Genomic DNA, 26,107 nt, shown 5'->3' on the forward strand with positions numbered 1-26,107 from the left:
AATTAGAAACATGCATTTGCTCACAGAAAAAAAATGAAGACGCTAAAGAGATTATGAATTCAAAAGTAAGGAAAAACAAATTTTTCTGAAGATTTTGAATAATTACCTCAAATTATTTGGGAGCACTTAAGTAATTTTTCTTCTATTTTCAAACAAATGTCTCATACACCTAAAATTTTTCCGAAACAGCGCATTTGCATATTTTGAAAATTAGAAGTTTTAGAAATTTTAGATACTTTAGAAAGTTTAGAAGTTAGATATTGTAGAAATTTAACCTAGGCCTCAATAAATTTATCAATAGTCTAAAAAATGTTTCTGCTGGTATTCAACTTTGCAAAAAAATGTTTCATTTTTTGTGAGCTGCAAAAAATTTTGCTTTATTTTTTTAACTGTTGTGAAAAATTTTTAGCTTAATCAGCACGCAGACTCTAAGTTGGTTCTAAAATTTTTTTAGTTTCAAAAGGTTTTCAGAAATCAGTTTTCTTATTTTCTCTAAAAAAGCAAATGGTTATGTGCTGCCCTTTATGAATATTTTTGATTCATCCATACAAATCAGATCGCTCAAGCAGAATTTTGATACAGTCGAATAAGTTGGGTTTTTCTGAAGAAAAATGTTTCTAAGCGCCAACAGCTAAGAAGATAGTAATATAAATTGAATTTTTTTTTCGTATTTTCTCAGAAAAGACAGATCATATCAGTTGAAAAGTGAACAATGATGGTCATCAGAAAGATTCAATGAGAAAAAACTCACTTCTACCGTGTAAAGTTTATAAAATAAGAATATCTACAAGCTAGAAACAAAATTCGAATGTAGCACAGCTAATTTCCCAGCAATCGGGAAAAATCTGTCAAAATTGTTAATGCACAATGTATTTTTACTTGCCATGCGAAAAAAAACTCGGCATTATTCTCCCGTTAGATTTTTCAGACAGTTAGTTTTTGAAACAAATAAGGTTTATTAGGAAAAACTTTTATTTGTTAATTTTGTATCTGGTTATTTGAAAATCCCCCGTGGAGGGAACAAATAATTGTAATATTTGAACAATTGCATGAGCTTTTAGGCAGTTTCAAAAAAATTATTCATCTACCCCAATTCATTTTTATCCATAATTACCGCTAGATAGTTGCATTTCCTGCAAATAGTCTTTCGCCCATTCATGGCTAAAGACTACGAGCAGTTGAGATGCAAAAATTTTATTAACCGAAATTCTTCTCTATGAAAAGCATATATTTCAAAACAAAATTTATGAAATGTAGCTTTTTCTGCTTTTGTTCTCTGATTCCAAAGCCACGCATATATTCTCGCATGATACCTATTGAAGGACAGTTTTCCATAAAATTTTCGTTGCGTCTTTTTTGCGTTAAAAGAACTACTGCGTGAAAAATATATAATTACTACATGAAGTGCTGTAAAGTTCGAATTGTCTTCCAGTTTCCATTGAAACTCGGATCATTCTTCACATTTTTTCAGACAATATTTCGACAAATTTTTGTAAGAAATGCGATGAAATTGTTGATGAATCATGCTTTGTGATCTTTATCACAGCTTTAGCAGTATTTCTCATTAATTTTTAGTTTTTTAACGGCAGTCAACTCAATTCTAACAAATTTAGCGCTCTTGTCGCTGCCGCCAACTCGATTAGGAATCTGAAAGATTTTCATCTGGATGTGTACATATATTACCAATAATAAAAGTAAAGTGCATCAAACGCAGGAATTTAACTATTTCGTGTAAACTTATACAGTTATATATTAGAAAAAATGAACTCTTCACCCACTGTTTTCTTCACGTTGAATATGCTCGTGCGATTTGTAAACATAGTAATACAACCAGTAACTTATAAACACAGTCAGAAACGAAGAGGGAAAACAGACTCGGCTGAACAGTTCGATCCTGCTGGCTGTGAAATAGGGTTTCTCAGGGGTGGGGGATGACAAGTCGGCTGGGGGTTGAAGTGCGGCCATGGATACCCTGCGTAGCATTTCTTTCCTTTTTGGGTCGGGTGTTAAACCCTTCTGGTGTTCGGAGAGAATGGCAGTTAATGGCGACATTGAGCTGAAATAAATTTTATTTTGACGAACAAATCAATTCGATAATAAACAGAGCCCGGGTCGAGGAAGAATTGGAAAGATATGTAAGATAAGCGGTGAAAGGTTGTTTTGTATTCACCGCAAATTTCGTACATAATTTTGCAGTGAAGTGCGGTGAAATTATGTAATTTCACCGCTACAGTAAGCGGCGAATTTACAAAAAGTCACTACATTTCACCGCGTACTAAAGTTTACCGGCCGTACCCGGGTTCGACCCTCTCTCCTCCTGAACGGCAGCCACATCTTCTACCACTGCGCGACCTGTCACTAACTTGTTGAATATTTTTTGCAAGACTTGCGTTTTTTAGCGGTGAAATTACATATTTTGTGGTGGTTTTTTGTAAATTCACTGCTTGTTCTAGTGGTGAAATTACAAAAATTCACCACTCATAAAAAGTGTCAAAGAGATTTTAGATTAAGGTATAATTTTAGGGTGATTAAAACTAACAGTTCCTCCCTTACTCCCCATTACCCCCTTATCTTATATCGGTTTACCCCCCTAAAATTACCCACTATTCTTGCACCTTTTTGACACTGTTTTCTAAGCGCTGAATTTATGTAATTTCATCGCACTCACCGCTTATCTCACACAATTTGGACACTTTTTTTCAAAGTGGTGAACCTATGTAATTTCACCGCTACCAGGCGATAAAATTTTTTCACCGCATTCACCGCCTGATTTATGTAATTTCACCACATTCACCGCTTATCTTACATAATTTTGCGTTGAATGGCAGTGACACCTCGACGCGGGAGTCAGCGTTATTAAATTTGAACCTGATTATATCTCAAACTTGGTCACAAGTTTGAAATATAGATACGAAAATCAAAAGAACGCTCATAAATCAAACAGTTTTGGGCAAAATTGATGGTTTTATTCAAATACATGATCATTTTTTTTTCGGGAACCAGCTGTGCAGTCCAAAAAAAGCAAACTTCACTTTGTAAATGTAAACAAACACATCGTCAATTTGTTACCCTGGATCATAAAGAGAGAACATACTTTTGCATAAGAAACTTTACCGTGTTTCGAACTCGGAGAGACTTCCGAACTGTAGTTCGAGTGCATTTGAGAGTATGTACAGATCTAAGTCCTGAATGAGGTTGTTGTCCTTCACTTGATTCAGAGCAGTCAGGTACTCCTGTTGTTTCTTCTTCCTCTCATTAATGGCAGCATTCCTCTTCTTCTCTTTTGATCCTAGAAATAGGGTTAATGTTGTCTTTAAACGGAAATTTGGGCCTTGCCTCGCTTTGCCCATGCTGTGAAAAAATATTGGCAACTATTATAAGGACTTGATCAGTATTGATTTGTTATTTTCAAGATGTAAGCTGCATTGGAAAGTTAGTGATGCAGGTTCGAAACTCTTTCACCCCCCCCCCCCCCCCCCCGCCAACGCGTTAAGTCATAGCATATCTTGCAAAAAAATATACATATGCTAAGATCATGAGAAGGCATCGTGAAAACTTACCAGCGTAACACGGCCTTGCTGAGGCACGCCAAGATTTAAAAGATCAGCAAAATCAAAATCTTACCTTTGTCGGCAAAAAGTAATAAATCTTGGCATGCCTCAGTATCGTTTTAACACGCTATTTTTTTCTAATTTAATCCTGGCATCTCTTTGTATGATCTCAGCAAATTATAATTTCTTTAATGACATTGAAAAGACTTTACATGTCAGCCGGAAAAGGATTTAAGTTTCACAAATTTATGCTCCAGTAAGTTTACTTCCGAAAATTGCCACCAAAAATTGGTAAAAATCATTTAACAAAAAACCCCCGAGTCGTGGACACCTGGACCGAACTCCAAGTTTATATCGGCATTAAGTAAGTCTAAATACAAGTCTTATACCGTTTTTCAGTACTGGTCAAGTCTAATTACAAGTCCTACAAGTCTGACGACAAACTTGGCCAAGATTTGAATAACACTTGCTAGTTGATTCCCAAGTTAGGGTCGACTTTTGAAATTATTTCGTGTAAAAATTTCAATTTCCAGAAAATTTCGTAACATGCCACGATTTTTGGCCACTTTATTGGGGTGCTATAAAATGATGCCGGGTGCATTCCAAACAGTAAATTAGCAGCCCGGGGACAATTTGGCTGCGGTTGTGTCTGTTTGAATTTATTTCAGGTGTTTCTGGGTTGTTTTCAGCTCGTTTTCAGTTCGACTCTGACACAAATTGACTATATTTTAAAGTATCTTTCAGACATTGACAGCTTTTCGGCTACTTTTGTCGTTTTGTGGACCTATTTTTGACATTTTTTGGCTATTTTTGACAATTTTCTTGGCTAGTTCTGAAGTTTTGCGGACCTATTTTTGACAGTTTGCTAATTTTTTTAAATATTTTCGGCGTTTTTCGTCTATTTCTGAGTATTTTTCGGCTAATTGTGAAAATTTCGGGATCCATTTCGGACTTGCCGGGACTTGGATTTAGGCTTGCCGAAGTCATGGCCAAGAGTTGGATTTATATTCGCAAGAGTATAGACTGACTTGATCAAAGCTCTGAATAAGTAACGAAATGAAACTTGTAATTAGATTTGCAGAGAACTGAAATTAATTTGGTTTTAGGTCCGGGCAAGGCTTAACTCAGACATTCCAAGACTTAAGAATTGATTAGGGACTTGCGAATTATATAATTTAACAGAATCAGAGTCAGCAAGAACCAAAGTCGGTCTGGTTAGACAGTCACAATTGAGACTGGCTGGTTATCTCGCAAATATTTTTCAGACAAATTTCTATTCTGAAAGGCCATGTCCATTTTACAATGACTATCCTGTATGATTCCGTATGTTCTAGTTGAGCTCTTCTCTCATTGGTTATTAAATATGCATTCTCTTTATTTTTCCGCAAAAATTCTCCGAGATATAGTTGGGTGTATTCTAAGAGGTACTTAAACTTCGTTCCATTTGCTTGATCGACGAAACAAAGATCGACGAAACAAAGATCTACAGAACTAAACATTTGTCTACATAATGTACAATCTATCTGGCACAAAACGAAAGATGTAAATGCCCTCTTGGAAGTAAATGAAATTAGTTTGGGAGTATTTATAGAATCGTTGATTACGAACAACTCAGATGACGATTTTATTCTAAAGCAGTGTTGTCCCCCGGGGTTTCTTTCCTATAGTGCACCAAGGGTGAATAAAAGAGGAGGTGGAATTTGCCTTTTTTACAGATATGATATCCATTTGGAAATTTTTGAAAAGTTTACCTCTGAATTTTTTGAATGCTGCTGTGCCTCTTTAACTGTTGGGGCTACCAGTTATTTAGTAATCGCTGTTTATCGACCAACTGGATTAAATGTTAAATCTTTCATTGATCACTTTACTGTTTTTTTTGAAGAGAAAAGGCAATAATTCTACAAGATTGTTCTCCTGGGTGATTTTAACATTTCACTAAATGTAAATAACGACACATCAAAAAAGTGGAACTCATTTTTTGAAGATTTCGGCCTGACTCAATACGTCTCTGAGAAAACGCATAGAAGTGGCGGGATTCTTGACCATATTTTTGCGTCAAACAATATTTCAATTAATGTTAAATCGAACAGCTTCATTACTTCTTCGGACCATTCGTTTATTTGTTTCTCGCTCAGCAGTGTGAAACAACTCAAATCTCAACAACATTTGATGTATAGAAATTGGAAGAAAATTGACTCTGATGGTTTTATTGATTTATTTAAGTCGTGCTTAAAGTTCGATGTTGCCTCAAGTATTGATGAATCATGGGATATGTATCTAAGGTTTGAGGGGAATATTTTGGATTCCGTTCTACCACTCAAAATAAAAACATTTACTAAGCATCAATGCCCACTCTTTGACGATGAGCTTTCGAGATTGAAACGAAAGAAGAGAAAAGCAGAGCGTAAATACAGAAAGTCGAAATTATCTGTCCTGAAATCTGAATACAAAATTGTTACCCATATATATTTTGAAAAATTCTTAGAGAAGCGTAGATTGTACATAGAGAATGCGTTGATGGAAAATTGTAGCCGTAAAAAGTTTGCCACATTAAAATTGCTTCTTGGTCAAGATGTAGAACAGCTCCCGAAATATGAAAACAAAAACAGCTTGCAAACGACTTACAACGAGTTCTTTATATCTAAGGTGAAAAGTTTTATTGCACCAATTCCGACTGCGATAGGTCCAGAAATTCAGAAAACTGAAGTAAACTCAATGTATTCGTTCACAGAGTTGTCGATAAGTCAGTTTAGAGATTTAATTTTGGCGTCGTCAAACAGTACATCTCCACTGGACATCATTCCGACACATCTTGTAATGTAATTTTCAGATCATTATTTTCTCGACCTCCTGAAACTTCTTAATCTTTCGCTGAAGGCGGGATATTTCCCCCAGTCCTTTAAACTGGCCATTGTTAGGCCCCACTTGAAGAAAGCAAATTCTGACAATGAAGATTTTTCCAATTATCAACCTATCTCGAACCTAAGTTCCATTTCAAAACTATTAGAACGTGCGGCTTTCATACAAATGCGCGAACACCTTGAAAAGAATAGTCTCTTAAACAAATACCGGAGTGCCTACAGGAAGTTTTTCTCCACAGAAACAGCGCTGGCTAAAGCTACAAATGATTTGCTCCTCACTTTAGATAGGACAAAGAGCACTTTTTATATTGGACTTGATCTATCAGCCGCCTTTGACACTCAGTACGTCTCTGAGAAAACGCATAGAAGTGGCGGGATTCTTGACCATATTGTTGCGTCAAACAATATTTCAATTAATCTTGAATCGAATAGCTTCATTACATCTTCGGACCATTCGTTTATCTGTTTCTCGCTCAGCAGTGTAAAACAACGCAAATCTCAACAATGTTTGATGTATAGAAAGTGCCTTTGACACTCTCGATCATGAAGTACTTCTTTCAATTCTTGAAACAAGTTTGGGTTTCAAAGATAAAGTGCTTAGCTTTTTAAATAGTTATCTGAGTAGTAGATCTCAAAAAGTGTTGATTGATGGTGAATATTCGATGCCAAGAACTATAAAAACGGGTGTTCCTCAAGGATCTATTCTAGGTCCCCTTCTTTTTTCATGCTATCTTGTTCCTCTGGAAGTTTTTTTTGAACTTCTTGATGTCAATTGTCATTTTTATTCCGATGACACTGTTATCTATTTTGTTTACCATGCTTCGATAAATCAGGGGGCTTTTGATTTGATACTTACGACTCTCCAAAAGTGGTTCAGTGGTGCCAAGCTCCGATTAAACTCGAATGAAACTGAATACATGTTTGTTAGTAGAAAGAATAGTTTAAATTGCGACATTGAACTTCCAACGGATGCCAATTGTTCTAACAATGTTACTTTATTGGGCTTCAACTTAGATTGCAGACTTTCATATGCAAAACAAGTTAGTTCCGTGTGCCGTAGAGGTTACTATTTCCTGAGAAAATTTTATTCCATCAGAGATACAGTCGACAGAAAGTCGTTGATCGAATTAGTTCGGGTAATGATTCTCTCGCGACTAGATAACTGCAACTCACTGTACTACGGACTACCTGTGAATATTATACAGAAATTACAGCGTATAATGAACTCAGCATGTCGTCTCATTTTTAGGTTACCACCTGGTTCACCAACAGCAAATTATATCAAAGAGCTTCATTGGCTACCCATGGAACAACGGATCCTCTACAAAATTCTACTTTTTGGTCAACGCTTAGTTCACCATCCGTGGAAAATTCCGATGTATTTGGGCGCATTAGTTTTCCGAAATGATAAGGTGACTAGATGTCCATAGGCATACAATTTGAAGGTTCCTAATGTCAAAACTGCATTTGGGCGAAGATCCTTCAGTTTTGCTGTTCCTTTCGAATGGAATAAGTTTCCTTTTGAGATGAAACTAATACCCCATGAATTGGATTATCGCAAAAAACTGAAAACTTTTTATTTTAAATTTTGATTTTGAAAGCACTTTTGAGTTTATAAATGGTACGTAAACCTATAATAGTAATAATAATAATAATAATTATAATAATAATAATAATAATAATAATAATATTAATAATAATAAAAAAAATAATAATAATAATAATAATAATAATAATAATAATAATAATAATAATAATAATAATAATAATAATAATAATAATAATAATAATAATAATAATAATAGTAATAATACTTAGTTGTCGAAAAAAGTAAGAAAAAACAGAAGTTAAAAGCTGTAAGCTAAAATTTTGGTTATATGCTTGCCATTAATTGAGCTTGCAATCTGCTGCAAGGCAATAATTTCCAATAATCACATAAAAGATCTTAATAAATTTGAAAAAAAATGTTGCAAAAATGAAAAAGCTTGAACAGTTTCTTTTTCTGCTTAAGAGGCAAAATAAATCTGCCTGTGGTTTGTTTAAAAAAATTGAAAAAAAGATAACGTCTGGTGTCCCGGAGGTTGGTGGCACAGTAAATCAGTGCGAAATCAGCATAGACACATTCTGTTTTTTAGGATTGCCAGTACTCTGTTCAAATCCCAATTTACACGCGCCAGTCTTGATTTTTGAGTAAAATTTACTGCGTGAGAAACAGTGGTTTCAGCTTAACTCCCGCTAACAAGGCTTGCTTTATATGCGACTCGAGCTCCCGCGTGGGTACTTGTAACATTTAATTTGCGTATCAAGACGTAACAACTAAGCTAAATGGGCTTTGTGGTAATTGCTTACGCACTAGCTTATGTATAAATAGTGTGCTATAGTAATTACCAGTTATAAGCTACAAAAGTATGACATTACTCTGGCCAGAATTAATTTTAGACTAAGAGTAATTTTCAGACTGTACATGATAAATTTAGCCTGGTCTAACTCCATGACCTCATTATGATGATAATGAAGAAGAACTGAACATAAAGAAACTTGAAATATTCTGGAGATGCAATATTTCAGAACTGAGTTAAGTTTTACACTTGAAATGTGCTGGTTCAGCGCAGAAGTGCTCGGAGACTCAAGTCCTGGGCACTCTATGTGCAATATAAACACATTAACTACTTATTATGAACTACATGAATGCAATTTACCCAAGTAGATGACAGTTGCGAATTCTAGTAGTCCTCCAAATACGTATCCAAAGCAAATGAAGAAGTAGACATCTAATGCCTTCACAGCAGACACATTGGGCAGTTTTGCATTCGTCGACCCAATCAGGGTAATAAGGCTGAAAAAAATTACAAACTGCTATTATTTACCCTCTGAATACCAATTGTATACCCATTACATTGCAACGGGCGAAGTTTTAGTTCGAAATTTTCACTTTTCTGTGATATGCAGGAATAATCAGCACAGTTTCACAGGGACAGAACTTTTGCTGTCTCCTAATAAGGCTGAAAAATTAACAAAGTGTTATTATTTTACCTCTTCATATCTTTTTTTATACATCATTAAAATGAAAAGAGCAACGCCCTAGTTCGCCATTTTGACTTGTATGTGATGAACAATAAATTTTAACACAATTTTCACAGGAACATTTTTTTTGCTGTTTCAAAGGCTAAAACAGTAAACGAATACGACTTTATTTAACTCTCATGTGATTTCTGCTTTTTAATGTATTGCTAATTAGGATTGCAGGAAGTGTTTATTTGTGAAGCCAATTTGTCTCTTGTTTTTTTTAGTCTCCGTTGGAATCTCCTCTGCTCTAATTATCTCCACGAGGTATTTTTCCCTGTTTTTTGTCTTCTGGTAAACAATGTTATGATTACAATTTTTTAAATAAAAAAGGATATCTTCAAAAAAACTCTCTCTTTGGACAAAGGAGTGATGCTAAATCAACTTTTATAGTCTATTACTGTTGGGCACTTGCCTTAGAAACTGTAGATTTTAAGTTCGAGAAACTTTTCGGTATGTTTTTTGGGTTATTCAGGACGTTTGATCACAAGCTCAGGATCAATTTTTAATTCTTTCCGGTTGTGCCCCTCAGCTTAGTGGGTGCTTATTATTTACACCCCCAGACTGCTATAATTTTACCATGATTTACTATGAACTGCCACGTGCTGTCTAACTGGGGTGCCTACCGTATTGAGAGGGCAGAAAGGAAAAAGGTCCAATTTTTTTTATAACTCGCACCGAACTTGAAGAAATCTTTTAAAAGAAAATTAAAGTTGAAGGAAGCTAAACGCGCATATAACGATTGACTTTATTTTACGCAGAATTTTTCCTGTTTTTGTATTCAAAACGACAGTATCTTAAGTTTCTAACATACCAATAATTTCCGACGTTCCTAAAATTAAACTCACCGCAACTTTTTCACCCGAAAACTGAGTACTCCACACATTTCTTGCGTATAAAAGTGATTTTACTTACGAAATCGAAAAGTACGTTCTGAATGTTGGAAACGAAAATCTAAGATTTTTGTTGTTTTTGTTTGTTTGTGTACAAGGAAGAAGGGATGTATGAAATGTTTGAATTTCTGTTTACCTGAGTACAGTTGTAATGGATAGACAAGCCCTGGCTGGAATTCCCTCTCTGTTGATCCAGAACGCCACCTAAAAAAATAAATTACATATATTATTGATTACGTCATCAAAAAGACCTGCGAATTTTCATCTCTTTATAAATCTGCCTCGAAGCATATTAACAGCTTTTTTACGATGAGTCAATTTACCACCTATATATGTATAACTACAAATAATTTCAAAAAACTAATAACTTAAATTACGTACACTTTTTACTGCCGCTGCTAGTTTTAATTATTATCACGTTCACTAATCAATCTTGTCTTTAAATTGTAAATGGGAAAAGAATTCAATTATCGTTTGAGCAGGATGAAGTTGTAGAAAAAAAGGTGTAAAAAACAAGTTCTGAAGTTAAAACAAAAATGTCTTATTTTGTGAAAACAAATTTTTGAAAGCTTGAAAAAAGTTGTGAACACATCGACTAACCCATGAGCAGACGACAATAATAGTACTGGGAATATAACTCTGCAGAATGAAGTACAACAGCTGTCGCTTGAACACGAAAGTGACCTGAAGATCTGAGAAGTTTCCAGTTGAGAATTCCAGGTGAAATGTATCAAGCCAGTAGTCTTCCAGGAAAAACTGGGCTAAGTTGATTGAACTCTCGCTGACTGTAACGCTGTCGTTGCCAGCGTGCCACTCCAGCATCAAGTCCTGGGGCAATTTTTGGGTAACTTCAAGCTCAATATTCCATATTTTTTTACTTTGTTTCTATAGTATTCGCGGATTCAATTGTTGCGAAAAGTGCTGCTTACTACATACGCAACATGCGCCGAATTATTTAATTAGCTAAGGTTCAAAACATTAGTTCACCTGTCTTCTTCCGCATTTTAAGTGCATATCATGCGAAAATTTAGAGTAAATTTTCCGATTTTTTTTTAAAAAAATTGTTATTCCCGCACTGGTTGGGTGGTGATCACCCAACTCAGGTTTTCACGCCATTTTAGTCAAAATTTGCTGCAACTCGTTTTTTGCGTAGAACAATTCTTCTTTAATTCGGAGCTATCTCGCCGCATGAACAGTTTAATTTTTCAGCCTCGAAAATTTATTATACAATACAATTTCAGATTTCCAATTTATTTACAGAGAAAATTACCACGTAACGATGAAATTTTACTCATATGTTGCTCTAGCATAGTAATTTTTTTGTTTGTACTGCCAAAAACTGATCTTGTTTCTCCGAAAATAAGTCGACTTTTTGTTTATTTTATCCGCGGTGCTAAATATTGTTTATTGAATACCACATTCCTGTTTTACTCTCACATCCAGTTTCAACATAATACTATTTAACAACTTTAATCATAAGCCAACAAATTCGTTTATAAGGAACTAAGTTGTTTTTTGCAATTCAAAGAATTTGAATTGTATTGGGGCGCTGTCTTTTTTTAAGATCTGTTCACACATTTTCATGATTTTTGAAGTCAAATTGGAGTAGTGATTTTGGTCACGCCGAAACAGGAAGTGGAGCGAAAAAGCGAGTGGTTTTGCGGCGTGAAATTTTTCGCTCTAATTTTAAAGTAGAGTGAGAAAACGGTGTTTGAACAAAAATTCGCTTTCTCGCTAATGGTTTTTTGTTCAGCTTGGAGTATAGTATTGAAGAACTGATTCCTTAGTGGTGTATCCATAGCACTCCACGAGTAGTTTGCACATTTGGGTGTCCATTGGGAATATCTCTAGATTCATGGGACACTTGGCCTTCACTGTTGTTCGACTGCTAAAATAAACAAAAACACACTTTTGATGGTGTCAAAATATCTATTGACAAATTACACAATGTGCCCAAATATAACAAAAAAAAGCTCAATATTTTACGGTATTATTGTTAGGTAGGTTTTTGCCATTTTTGGCATTGTGTTGATTTTATATAATGCTTTTAATCAATGCATTCGATTACAAGTATCTGATTCTAAAAAAGTTGCGGGTAAATAGATTACAAATTGCAGAAAAATTTACCCAGAATATGCAAGTAAATGGTTCTTTAATGCAACTTACATAGAAACTACCTGCATTACAAGTACTGAAATAAACAAACACACACACACACACACACATAAAAATATTCACACAAAAAGGCTTACTTACACGCAAAAACACACTCACTCACCTCACACACACACACAAGCACACCTATACACAGAAAAAAACACGCACATGCATTCACACAAACAAACACTTACACACACGCAAACACACGCCAACATACACTGGCAAGCACACACACCCGCATACACCTACACATACGCACACACACACATATACATACATACATATATATATATATATATATATATATATATATATATATATATATATATGTATACATATATATATATATGTATATATATATATATATATATATATATATATATATATGTATGTATGTATATATATATATATATATATATATATATATATATATATATATATATATATACGCACGCAAACACATACGTGTAAGTGTGCAGAAATACACAAACAAAAACACACTCACAGATACGTACGCGCACACACACACACACACACACACACAAAACACACACACACAAACACACAGTTACACACACCTACACACACTCCCTCCCGCACAGATACAAACATGCACACACACACATGCGCGGTCATTCACGCACACACGCACACACACACACACACACACACACACACACACGTGAGCACGCGCACACACACAATCACTCGCATACACACACACACACTCTCTCTCTCTCTCGCACACGCACACACGTACACGTACGCACACACATACAAAACACACACACACACACACACAAACACACAATTACGCACACTTACACACACTCACAGATACAGTATCTTTTAAAAGTTGGTAGTCAGTTCATCAAGAAAGCAAAAGGTGTATTACATATCTCCTCCCAACCCCGATAACTACCCGGATTTCTCATCGCTCAAAATACATTGTAGACATTTGGTCTTATATGATTTTATATTTTTTTTGAAGTTATGCAGAGATCGTACATGGTTTGTATGACGTCATCAATGGAACCTGTAGGTACCGAGAATGGAATCCAATGCAGCTAATCCAAAAACTGAAAAAATTTAGAAAAAGCAAAGTATTTTGTACTTTTTCTGTGAATCTGATCAAAATCAACAATATTGGCAAACTTCTTACGTAAAATCAAAGAATGAAACTTTGATCCAACCTGTATAGAATTTCTCCATCGGGCGACAGTCGTATGAGTACATTGGGTACCATTACTTCCTGTTTAGATGCGGACAGGGATTCTGGGAAGTACGTGTCTGGAACCCAGATCTTTTTCAGGAAGTCATGCGACAGGGTTAAGTTCTCTGAAACGCAAAAGTTGCCTTTAATCAAAAGAACGATAGTTGCTTTCGGTCCCAGTAATCCAGTTATCCCAAATTTAAAATTTTTCTCTATTTACAAAATTTATTAAACTATTTTATCATTTTCACTTTATGAGACTTTTTAAATCATTTTTTACACTTTGGCACAAAGTGGAGGTATATACTTTGGCCCAATTCTGATGGTAATTTTCTTTGGCACCCTGTTCGGTAATTTACATCGGAAAATTTGCCTAACTAGTCCTTCTATTAGAAACACCTTTGTGTTACAACAAAAGATTGTGGCTAGTTTCAATGATGTTCTGAGATAAAGGAGTCTCCAAGTTCCAATTTACAAAAGTTTTTTTATCAGATCAGCTCCAATCCGATAAAAATAAATTTTACATGCATTGAGACAATTCCTACAAAATAATTCCTTTATGGTTCCTACAAAAAAATCATGAAAAAAGTTTTTATATGGTGATAACATATAATTGATGCTAACTTGATTCTATCAGATTCATTGCCTACAATAACAGCATCTTCTCAATAAAAGCAATTTCTTATCACTCAAATTTCGCTAATAAAACGTAAACAAAATTAAAAACAAAATCACCATAGATAAAGTTTCGTTTGAACTTTTAACAATCAATTTGAACAATTACTGTTGAAAAACAGTTTTGAACTAGAATATTAAAGAAAAACGAATGAAATTTTCTGCATGAAAAATAGTCTCAAAACGCGGCCAAAAACAAACCGCCTGTATTCAAACTTATACACCTAACAAATCTTAGACGTAAAAAGATCTACATTATACGGCCTGTTGAGCTGTCTTACAGACACTGGTATTTCCAAAACGTCCCGGATGTACCGGATGTAAGACTGTTATGATTTAAAACTAGAAAATTTGGAAAACAATTTTCTATGTTTTACGTTACTCTGAAGCTATTATGGTTCTCAGATAGTTTTATGACTAAAATTATAAACAGATAAATCAACAGCAAGTTTTCTATGTTTTATTCTAATCAGATGGTATCATGATTCTCAAATAGTTTTATTATTTGAAGTTATGTACAGATAAATAAACTGGAAAATTGGAAAAAAAATCATGTACTTTTTATGTTCATCTGGTGATATCGAAATTATTTAACAGTTTTATGATTTAAACCTTAGAAATTTGGAAAAGGATATTCTATTATGATTTTAGTTTGATGATATCACTATTCATAAATAAATTTATGATTAAAGCTTTTATACAGATGTCTCAAATTCAAATTTGAAAACAATCGTCTGTTTTATGTAAATCTGATCGCATCATTATTCTGGAATAGTTTTATGATTTTGAAGTAAATACAAATATTTCACCCGACAATTTAGAAAACAATATTCTATGTTTTATGTTAATCTGGTGGCATCAAGATTCTTAGATTCTTCCTAGTAGCTGATTCTTCCTGGTAACTGATTCTTCCTAGATTTTAGGAGACCTCTTGTTGTCGTTAGAAATGACCTGTTCATCAAAAACTTTGTTTGAACTAATTTCTTTATGAAAAAGAAAGCAGTTGCTTCTAAAGAAAACTCCACAAAATTGTTCATATTTACATGATAATGAACTTTTTGTATTATAACTTTTTAAAAAAGGAAACTTTGAATGCATATATTGCAGAAAAGCTCTACGGGCTTTGTTGTTGATTAATTAGATTACTCGTTTTTGTTTTCAACTTTTTGTTTTGAAAAAGGAGTTCAAATAGAAAAATTTAGAACGGTCAAATTGAACAGCTTCAGTTATAATTTCACGACCTTTCAACGTATATAATCAAGAAACAATGCTGGTTGATCTCATTCTAGAAAAAACACCCTATAAAATAACGTTACATAGAAGCAAAACTACAGTTCGTTTGATGTGCATTAATCATAACTGTCTCAATCAGAACGATGGCAATTCTCACTATCGATTTCTCTTTACAAGTCCAGAAGAGAAAAAAAACCAACAAAAAAATCTATGTCCAACTAGACATTGCTTAAGACTAAAAATTAATTGTTCAATCAAACTCTAAGCAGTTCTAAATAAAGTGTAATCAATGTCAAACTCTGTTTCTAAACATGTACAAAACTAAATAAAGAAGCCGATTCTAATAAAATCTGTTCAGTTTTAACTAAAAGTTTTAATATTATACATAAAGTAACAACATGACCCCGTCTTCTAGTGTGACGTGGATTAAAATAGAGCCTCCTTTCTACCATGAATATCAATTGAATTGATTGTTCAAACGGCAAAGATGAGTTTTGATATTAGAAATCTCTTATACAGATTTAACTCGAACAGGAAAATTTTTCGATTATGTTAATATAAATCTTCTTGACAATCAAGATTATAAAAATGCCAAGTTTTAAATTGCAAATGACAATAGGCAAATGGTATTTTAATTTCAAATGGCAATAAATCCAGTTGCAACTGAAACGAAAGGAAAACTTGATTGAGAATGGAAAATAAACGCTGATTAGCAGTTTCATCAAAAACGTTAACTAGCGTAGGGTTTAACTTGCACTTAATATTCTAACGCTTACTCGTTGCATTTCCCAAGGTCAATAGAATTTCTGATAATTAAATTTTATAGATTCGTCTTCCTTTTGACTAAATGAATGCCAATTTGAAAGTGCAAATTAAAAAAAATTGCACAAATTTTTTGAAAAATAAAATGCAAATTTGTATCAAAAAGTGAACAATGCATTTGAATATTAGCTCCAAAAATACCAATTTCTGAGGAGGATGTTCCAACTCTTAAGCGTCTGAACAGAAACTTTTAATTTTTAAGGCGATTAAAAGTTTATAACAAAATGAAACACAATACCTGGCAAAAAATGATCTCGTAAAGAGTTTTTGTTAAATGATTGTTGACTTTCTGTTTTTTTTCTCACGCCAACTATCCTCTAATACACAAACCTCGTGTATTGTTTATTACTCACCCTGAAAGTGACCACCGACTGTCTGATTTCTTTCATTCCCTTTAGTTTGTAAGTTTAGACTGCATATTTTTAGCTGTGCTCACTTATTTTAAATCTACATTTTTAGCGCACGCTTGGCAATTAATTTTAATATGTTGATAAAAATTAGATAAAATTATAAAAGAGAGTGGTGCAGCATTCACAGATGAGTCTGAAAACAACTCTATACGCAAGAACTTATTCATTGTTGTGCTCCCTATCTGTGCTTATGTCAAATAATTTTCAATCTTTCATTAAATTTTCAAAACAAACAAAAAGAATCAAGCCAAAACCCATATTTGAAACGTGCAAGACTTCCTTTTTACTTCTGTAAAACCTGGCAAAATTTCTTATTCTCTATCAAGATTTTGTTATGCAAAAAAGAGTTTGTTGGAAACTTTGAGCTGATATCATTGTAGCCAGCAACGTTTTCTTCAAGTTTCTCAGCAACACTAACTGAAAAAAAAATGGTAATGGAAAGTGTGCTCAATGAAAAGTACTAATATAGAAATGTCTTTCTATTTTTAAAAATCTAAGAGCGTTCTCCAGTACGGCACTAGATCGCATTTAGAGGAAAACCATTAATCAGAAGATATCTTATGTTAATTCAAAAGATCTAAAGTAAAGTTCAATTTTTTCCCAGCGAGTTGATGACCTTTCAGGGATTAAACTTTCAGTTGAGAAAATTTTGATCAAAAACATTTGGCGCCAAGATGCTCTGTTTTTCCCTGACAGTAAAATACCCATAATTTTGTTCCAAACTTCTTTAAAGAATTTTGAAAAAGGATTCAATTTGTTCTTTGTTCGGAATATATTAAGTGGAGTAAAAAAAAGTTGCAATTTTTTGTTCAGGAACTGAAGGACATTTTTCTGACAATATTTATCTGTCAGCCGTCTTTACATCATAAAAAACCTAAACAACCTTTCTGAGGTCTTTTCAAATACCTTTCTTTTTCACCGGACAAAAACATCATACTTGCTTAATCATAGGTACAGAAAACTACATTTTTTTAAAGTAAAAGAAGAGTCACAGATGATGGGCAGCTATATCAAATGTAGTTTAAGTTTGTAAAAGAAAAACCTAAAATAAAGTTATATCTCAAATAGAAAATTCAAACATTTGACCAATAATTTAGAATTGAATCGAACAGCTCTCTCCCACAAAATATATTAATGCCAATAAACATCAATATTGAGCACTCTATTTTTAGTAAACGACATTTAGTCAACAAAAACACATTCCACAACAGTCAGAAAAATGTCAAATTAAAAAAAAATATCTCGGCAAAAAATTTGAGTTGAGCAACAAGGATTTCAAGCGAAGAAAATGTTGCTTATTTATTTTTTTTAGGCTCTCCATTGAAACAAAAGCTGAAACAACCTAATCATATTGTTGATAAGAAAACGCCTTGGTCGAGACCGGATGTTGAACTTGCAAGATCATGTAAGATTCTGGCAACAGGATGTTAACATTGCGAGGTCCTGTAAGAGTATATCAATCTTGCAAGATCGTGCAAAACGACGTTAACCTAGCAAGATCTTCCAAGACGAGGTTTATTCCGCAAGATTCTTGAGTCGCGGTCAAGCTCTGCTCTCATTAGTTCTTATTGGCCTATCATCTTTCACCAGCGTAGAACTCATCCGCATTCTATTTGCGTCTATTTTAAGCGACCGATTGAAAAAAAAAATACGTATCCGGGCAAATTACTTAATTACAGCTAGTCAGGTACAAACTGTTACCGTTCCGTTGAATAATACTAACGCTAGTTGCGAACCACTAAAAAATTTTCTGTTAGTTCGTTATCGACAGAATTACATATTACATAAAATATACAATCTGATCTCAAATTTTTTGTACCTTAGATTTTTACTCTTTAATGCGTTTTTTGCACTAACCGTTTTTGAAAAATGTCATAGGATCTTATGAAAAAAAAACGATGGAAAATACCATTGGCGTAATGTGACATTATTTAGCTTCCCTGGATGAGAGAGAATGGTTATCTTGTAAGATCTTGCAAGATTCTTTTAAAAAATGGTTATCTTATAAGTTCTGGCAAAATTCTTACAAAAGATGGTTATCTTGTAAGATTCTTGCAAGTTCGTTCCGGTTGAGCTGCATTCTAATTGGTTCTTTTATGTACAATTTTCTTCATTTAATGCATTGAAGTTTTGAGAATTGGTTGCGTATTTCTGACTGATGTTTATATTCACTAATTTGATTGAAAAATGTTTTTCAAGATAATTTTTACAGCATCAGTACAAAATTGTTAACTTTTTTTTGACTTATTGCCAAAAACTAAACACGTGAAAGAAATTATTATTTTTTCCCGTACTTTTTATGCTCTTATGAATAAAAAGTTTGCGGAATTATTTCTTGTTAAATCAATTTTTTCTCATTACAGTCAATCGGGAGAAACAGAAAAACCCATATTCGCACTTTCAATTTAATGCTGGGCGTAAATTTATTACTCAAAGAATTTTTTTGACTTTCAAGTTTTACACTGTTTAGAACAAATTACATGTTTTTTCGTCTTGTGCATCTTCTCCAAATTTTTTTATGCACTGTGTATTTCAGTTCTGTTTATTTCGATCCTTGCAAGACAATGGTTAATGTTGTAAGAATCATATAAGACGAATGTTTATCTTATAAGGATCTTATAAGACGAATGCTTATCTTGTAAGAATCTTTTAAGACGAATGCCTAACTTGTAAGAATCTTGTAAGATGAATGCTTATCTTGGAAGAATCCGTCAGAAAATTTTGTAAGACGATGCATCCTCTTGTAAGATTGTGACAGAATCTTACAAGATCTTACAAGATAACCATCCCCAGTCCACTCGGGTTTATTGAGTGTGTTTGAGGCCTTTTTACTTTTTAGCTTCAAGCCTTTTTGGTTTCTCCGGGTGCTATGCGGCTGCCAATTAAACAAAATTTGGTTGTTTCTCTTTCATGGTTCTTTCAAAACGGATATTAATCTTACAAGTTTCTCGCAGAATATTGCAAGATTAGCATCCAAACCCGACTCTGACGTCAATGATTTCCAAATTGCGTCTCTTGGCTAGATGTACCAAGTTTCTTTGGTCTATTGTTATCAGTTACGAAGTTTTAACTTTGCAATTTTCAGGCTCTTGACTTATTTGTCAATTTCCACTCACTGTTATAAACTGGCTCGTCATCAACCGAAGTAAACTGAAGTCTACTGTCCTTCCAGTACTGTCTGAAGGATAAATCGATTCTGAAATTCATGTTCACTTCGTCAATCGGCCCCAGCGAGTCAACATTCGCTGTAATTCCGACTCTGACTGGGGGACCCCCGAATAGAGGTCGGAGGGTTTTGTCGTATTTCAAGGGACCCTCGCCGACTAAAACGTCCAGCATCTTGCTAACACTGTGAAGTTCTCGGGTTCGAGATAGATTAATAATTAATAATAATAATAATAATAATGTAGTTGGTAATATTTGGAAATTCATTATTGAGTTGTTTTGGCTGCTCGCGAATAATTGAAGAACTGATCGTTAGTTATATTTAATCGTAAGAGACTATCTTCGATCTCTAATTATACCAGGAAATTTTCATAAACTTGGAAAGTTATAGAACTAATAGAGAAATACTTTCTTAAAGATTTTCAAAAGAAACACTCCTAAATTTTGCAGAATAATGCGAACAATAATATTTTGATTTGAATACGTTGGATAATTTCAACTATCGCGATCTTTTCAGAAAAAGTCGGGAATAATTCAAAATGGCTTCAAAATTAGAACCTTAGAATTTACCGGAAGTAAAATTCGAATTGCTGTAACTATGGTCAGTTTATCATTAGTGATAGATATAAATAAATTACCAATGCAGTGCAATTTGAGAAACAGCTTGACAATGTTAACTTTTGATATATTTGAAGGTATTCGTTCAAAGTGGATTGTTGGTGGTCAGTTTTGGGAAGCAATTAACCTATTCAATAAAATTGGGTGCTAAATTTAAACGGGTCAACTTAGCGTCGGTTGGGAATTAAAATAAAGTCAATAAAAATAAGTCTGTACAACTTGGGAAGCAGGGCAGTATGTATATTGGGCAATTTCAAGAGCCCGAAGTAGAAAACTGCGTGTTGACTCTTTTTGGGGTAACGTTGACTGCATTAAACAGAGAAATGAAAAGTTGGCAAATACAGGAATAACAGGAAAGAAAATTTAACGATTTTGAACCAAAATTCAAAGTTAATAAAGGAAACACGAAGCGATTGAAATGATTTTGATTTATCGTTATTTGTTATCAGTTTTCCTCTATTTATAACCAGAGTAAGTTTAACAAACCATGGTTAGTAGTAATAACGAATTATAACCAGCAGTAACCAGGGCGCCTGTGATAACTAGTACGGAAATTGAGGGGACCTGCATTAACCCCGGGGCAAACTGCCCAAAAATTGGGCAAATATCTCTGGATTATCCCTGTAAGAGCCCCCCTTTAGTCCAATAAAACAATACTTGTTCTTAGATTATTATCAGTCCAAAGTAAGGCTAATATGCACTCAACCTTATTTATATGTACATGTATTTCTATTTCCCTAAACTTCCCAAAATCCCAAATTTTTCTTTTCGCGAAATTTCTCTAGAGGATTCCAACTCCACTTTAGTTGATCAATTTTTCCATAAATTTCAACAATTGTGAACACTTTCAAGTCAGAAAGTATTCCACGCTGTGTGACCAAAAGCTAAGTAATAGTTATGGACAAACACATTATAATATTGGTTATAATTTTAGTTAGTAAAAGTTAGTGGTAGTTAGCAGACCAGACCTTAACTACAAAGTCCCCCTAAGGACTTCTTGCGGGTAAAAGTGTGCTCACACAATCACGCCAGCCGTGAATTGATTCTATTGACATAAATTTAGTCTGAAGTTTTACTGGAAGCCAAGGAATAAGAAGCTATGGAAAAATCAAAGGAAACGAGAAATGGGGTAATGGAATCAAAATTGGGATAGCTCCAAAATTTGGGCTAGGTTTACAGTTGAGAATAAAAACAAACCCTAAATTGGCCACAAATATATGTGAAAGTGAAGATTTTGAGTGTAGTTATTACAGGTTTTATACCAGTTTTATTTATTTACATTAGTAAACAACCTGGGTTAAATTTAGAATAGCTTGTGCACTATTTATATTCGTTGCTTTCAGTTTTAAAGTAGTCACTGAGTTATGAAAATTGATCTCAGTCGTTATTGGAGAGAACTTTGACGAGAATGTTTAAAAACCGTTCAAAATAAGACCGCCGTATTGAATTCCTCATAAAATATTTATTGTTTAAAGTTGAAACCAAAATAGAATACAACAGCTGGGTCAATTTTATGAGCAGACAATATAAAGTGTGTGACAAACATATCGCATAAAACAGATTAGTAAAAATGAAAATATATTTTTTCGCAAAATAGCTGAAACTTGAAAATAGTCTTTCAGTTCAAATGTATATATATATATATATATATATATATATATATATATATATGTATGGTGTTTTTGGCGTTGATACAAAATGCGTGTTTGAGGGAAACATAATTTGATAATTTGAGCTGGACATTTTGAAAATCTGAACAAAACTTTAAAAATGAAATTTTTGAACTTAAATTTGTGCTTAAACATCATCAGATCATCAGACAATGAAGTCATAAAGGTCTTCACCTGCACCATAAAAAAGAACAAAATGAAAATTTTCTGTGCATTGAGGCGGAAACTTATTGGGTACACCTCAAACCGCACTAAAATTGTTAGCGTAGTTACGTTTTCGTCTAATTTGACCAATTTTTTACTACTTTCTTGAAAAATTGTTTTCCATGATTTTTAGGATTTTCCTGAAGATCAGTTTATTCACATAAGAGATAATTTGGCAATAAATCATCAATTTTCAAACATTTGATTTTATGCATTGTGTTATATCTTCTGATTTTCAGCAATTTGTTTTTAGGGAAAGCAAATCTCATCTATTTCTTTATTAAAATTAGTAATTCTGAAAGTTACCGTTTCGTTTTTCGCTAGTTGTTTTATTTATTTCACGAACGTTTGTTGTTTTCGAAAAATAAAAGCCATTTTCGGCTAGAGCACATGTTTTTGCAGTTTTTGATGTCGTATTACCTAGTGTCGTATGAATGATCGTATCTGCCCGAAACTCAACAGGATGAAACTTTCTATTTTTTCAGGTTTTCTGATAAACAAGTTTTTTTTGTCTGCAAAGACTAAAGTTTCAAACTCAATTATTTGATCTCAAAATTTTTCCTTGTCTTGTTGCTCATTTCAACTCATAAAAAACTGTGTCTGTTTATAAAACACTTGTTTATTTGTTGCTGGATCGGAATTGCGACGTTATAATTTTTTTGTTGAATTGCTAACAGCTAAAAAAACAAACTGCTACTAATTTTTTTGTTATGACGTTTGCCATTGTTCGTCTTTTTTGCCTGCTTAGGATTTCTCTGAAGACAGTTTTTGTACATTTACTAATGTGGAATACTTTAATACATTCGACGATTGCATTTGATAACTAGTTGTTACATTGACTTTGAAATCACTCGTTTTTTGAAATTTTTTTAATGAATCTCCAACTGATGCCATTTCGTCGTCTCCAACTGATGCCAATTATTAAAACTGTTATTTGCCTTCTAATATTTGAAAACTGTTTCTGCGAAGTTGTTGATTTTTCAGTTATAAGTTTTATTCTCCTTCGCGCCCCTTATTTTTAGATATTTAATGAGTTTTGATTTTTGTCATTTTCTTTTGTCCTTTTAGTATATTTGTCTTTCATTGATTTTTTAGAATGGTGTATGTCCTCAAGTTTATCTCAATTTTAAACTTGAATCATATATTTCTATTGAATTGAATGACTTTTGGTTTTAGAAAATTCTGATTAAAAAGGTGATAAGGAAAACAATTTAAGGTTTTTGTTTGAAAGTCGATCTTCTAAGGCTGACTTAATTTTTCAGTTCAGAAATCATCAAGCTACGTTTTATTGTTTCGTTTTTTGAGACTTTTTTTTGTTTTACAGTTGTGAGAACAGAAAAGAGGAAAAGAGGAAAAGAGTTACAACAGAAAAGAGGAAACCGTCAAAAATTTTTTCGTCCAACTAACGGCGTTTGCGCGCGGGACGTCATTTCTCAATCTCTTTACTTCATTTCAATTATCAGTTTATGACCATACCTGACGTACCTTGCTTAATATTATGACTGAGAAAAAACTAGAATTTGTCTTAAATAAAAGATAGCAGGCATTAGAACAGAAGAGCAGACTGTTTTAAACGTTGTTCTGCACCGAATAGGATTTTTTAAATTTCAATACGGAAAAATTAAAAAAAGTATAAAGAACTAGGGTTTTCAATTAATAAGGAAAACATTTATCTAGGGGGGAAGGGATAGAAGTGGAAAGAGGTCCTCAGATTTCTCGAAAGATCTCTCATTTTTATCTATCCTTACATCTTTTTTCCCTGATGGGCTATGTTGGAACATCTTGTGCCGCGCACAGACCCACGCGAGCAGTTTTGTTAGTTTAATCGGATTTGTTTAGTATGAAAAAAAGAGTAAGCAATTAGTTTAAAAGAAAGCAAAAATTATGAGAGAATAGTAAAATTTGATTAAATCTCACCAAAACGACCAAAACGGTTTTGGGTAAAAACTAAACCAAGCTTCACAATCCAGAATCAAACATATGTAGTCAAATAGCTTCAAACAGGATAGAAAGACAAATAAAATATGTAAATTAACTTTCTGATGCAGATAACTTTCTTAGTTGAAAAAGTAGAAAAAAGAGTGGTCCTTTTGCTTAATATTGTTACCCGATAGATGGCTACTCAATGCAGCTTTTCGAACATAACCCTATAAGTTAATTAAATTCCCCAAAGACCAAAAGAACATTTTTCGGAAAAAAAAATTAGTACCTGGCCTAAACGCTGTAAATATTGTGTAAAATTTGAAAAAATAATGTATAGGAGGAATACGAATTTTTTATATTCGATATGAAGCCGCTTGAATTGTCTGCAAAAATCCATAACCAAAAATGTGTCTTCAAAATGAAGTAATCAAAAACAAACAATTTAACAAAAACAAATTTTGCACATTCGTTTTTGTTTGAGACCTTTGCGCCATGTAATTTGCTTTTGAAGCTGCAAAAAAGAGCAATTAATTTTTGTCTGAATTTTCCCTACTCGAAAACAAAAAATTTAAAATTTCTTTTCTCATTTAATTCCAGGAAGCATATCAAGACTGTAGGGACTATCATTCTTTGTCAAACTCAAAATTAAAAAAACCAATCACAAACACTACTACAAATTAAAAGGATGGTTACTTAAAGTCTTTCTTAAAAAGTACAAAATCTGTTGCAAATAATTTATTTCGTTCAGCAATAAATTTTGTCTAAACTGGGAACAGCAAAAAGGAAAAATAAGAGGAAAAGTAACCAAGGGACGGGAAAGTCACAACGGGAGGGGGGTATTATTTTAGGTCAAACTTATGAAAATGTCTAAACTAACTGTTTGCAAATATATTATACAAAATCTGCCAGCAGCGTAAGCTCTGCAATGTTGATTGAAAAAGAAACAAAAACTGTTCGTTTGAATCAAAACTTAAAAAATCAAAACGAAAATCAAATTATAAGAAACCAGTTTTGAATAATATTATCGCATATATTATATGCCAAGTCTAGCGATATCAAATTTTGCAAAATGAGGAATTGTTAGAGAATAAAAGTTTGTATAGCCAGTATGTAGCAATAAGAGTTCTCAATTTCGATCTGGAATCAATTTATAAATTCACGCACGCTCCAGGAAGCGAAGCTTGTTGCCTTATAAGTTATAATAAGTTATCACAAAATGGAAACGAGAGGCTGAGTTTGCTAAACCGTAGGATATAACTTTTCAATATGTTAAATATTAAAAGCTATTGAAGAATTCACGGCGTTGACTAGGGAGTGAAAAAGAGAAAGATTAGCATAAATCCTTCTGGGCTTTTCAGGGGTTAAAATTGCTTCTTCCTTTAATACTTCTTATTAATTTTTTGTTCTTTGGCAGTCGTGTGCTTTATTCTACAGAAAATGGCCTAGTAGAATTTTCCTGTACACTTTACTATTATGTCTTAGCATTACCGCTATGCTATCAAAAAACAGGGTTACCGAGGAGCAAACGCGGGGTTGAAAATTTGAGGATGGGTTTTTGTCTTTCGTCCTGTTAGATTCTTTTCATTTCCTAATTTGGCTGGGGGCGATTCTGTTGCTTTTCGGTTGATCGAATAATGGTAATTACA

The 26,107-nt window shown here is 33.5% G+C and overlaps 1 protein-coding gene across 1 annotated transcript; it reads right to left on the bottom strand.

The window, feature by feature from the left end:
- Positions 1 to 1,655: 1,655 nt before the first annotated feature.
- Positions 1,656 to 25,930, bottom strand: LOC142348448 (gamma-aminobutyric acid receptor subunit pi-like). The gene is made up of 9 exons (XM_075399808.1): positions 25,468 to 25,930; positions 19,998 to 21,285; positions 13,722 to 13,866; positions 12,145 to 12,256; positions 10,969 to 11,196; positions 10,505 to 10,572; positions 9,112 to 9,248; positions 3,115 to 3,289; positions 1,656 to 2,056 (listed from the first exon to the last, which is right to left on the bottom strand). The coding sequence occupies exons 2-9, from the start codon at positions 20,311 to 20,313 to the stop codon at positions 1,771 to 1,773; spliced, it is 1,467 nt and encodes a 488-aa protein (XP_075255923.1). The 5' UTR covers positions 20,314 to 21,285; positions 25,468 to 25,930; the 3' UTR covers positions 1,656 to 1,770.
- Positions 25,931 to 26,107: the final 177 nt, after the last annotated feature.

The sequence above is a fragment of the Convolutriloba macropyga genome, chromosome 10 (genome assembly GCF_964194025.1).
Source record: "Convolutriloba macropyga chromosome 10, txConMacr16.3, whole genome shotgun sequence".
Taxonomy (NCBI): domain Eukaryota; kingdom Metazoa; phylum Xenacoelomorpha; order Acoela; family Convolutidae; genus Convolutriloba; species Convolutriloba macropyga.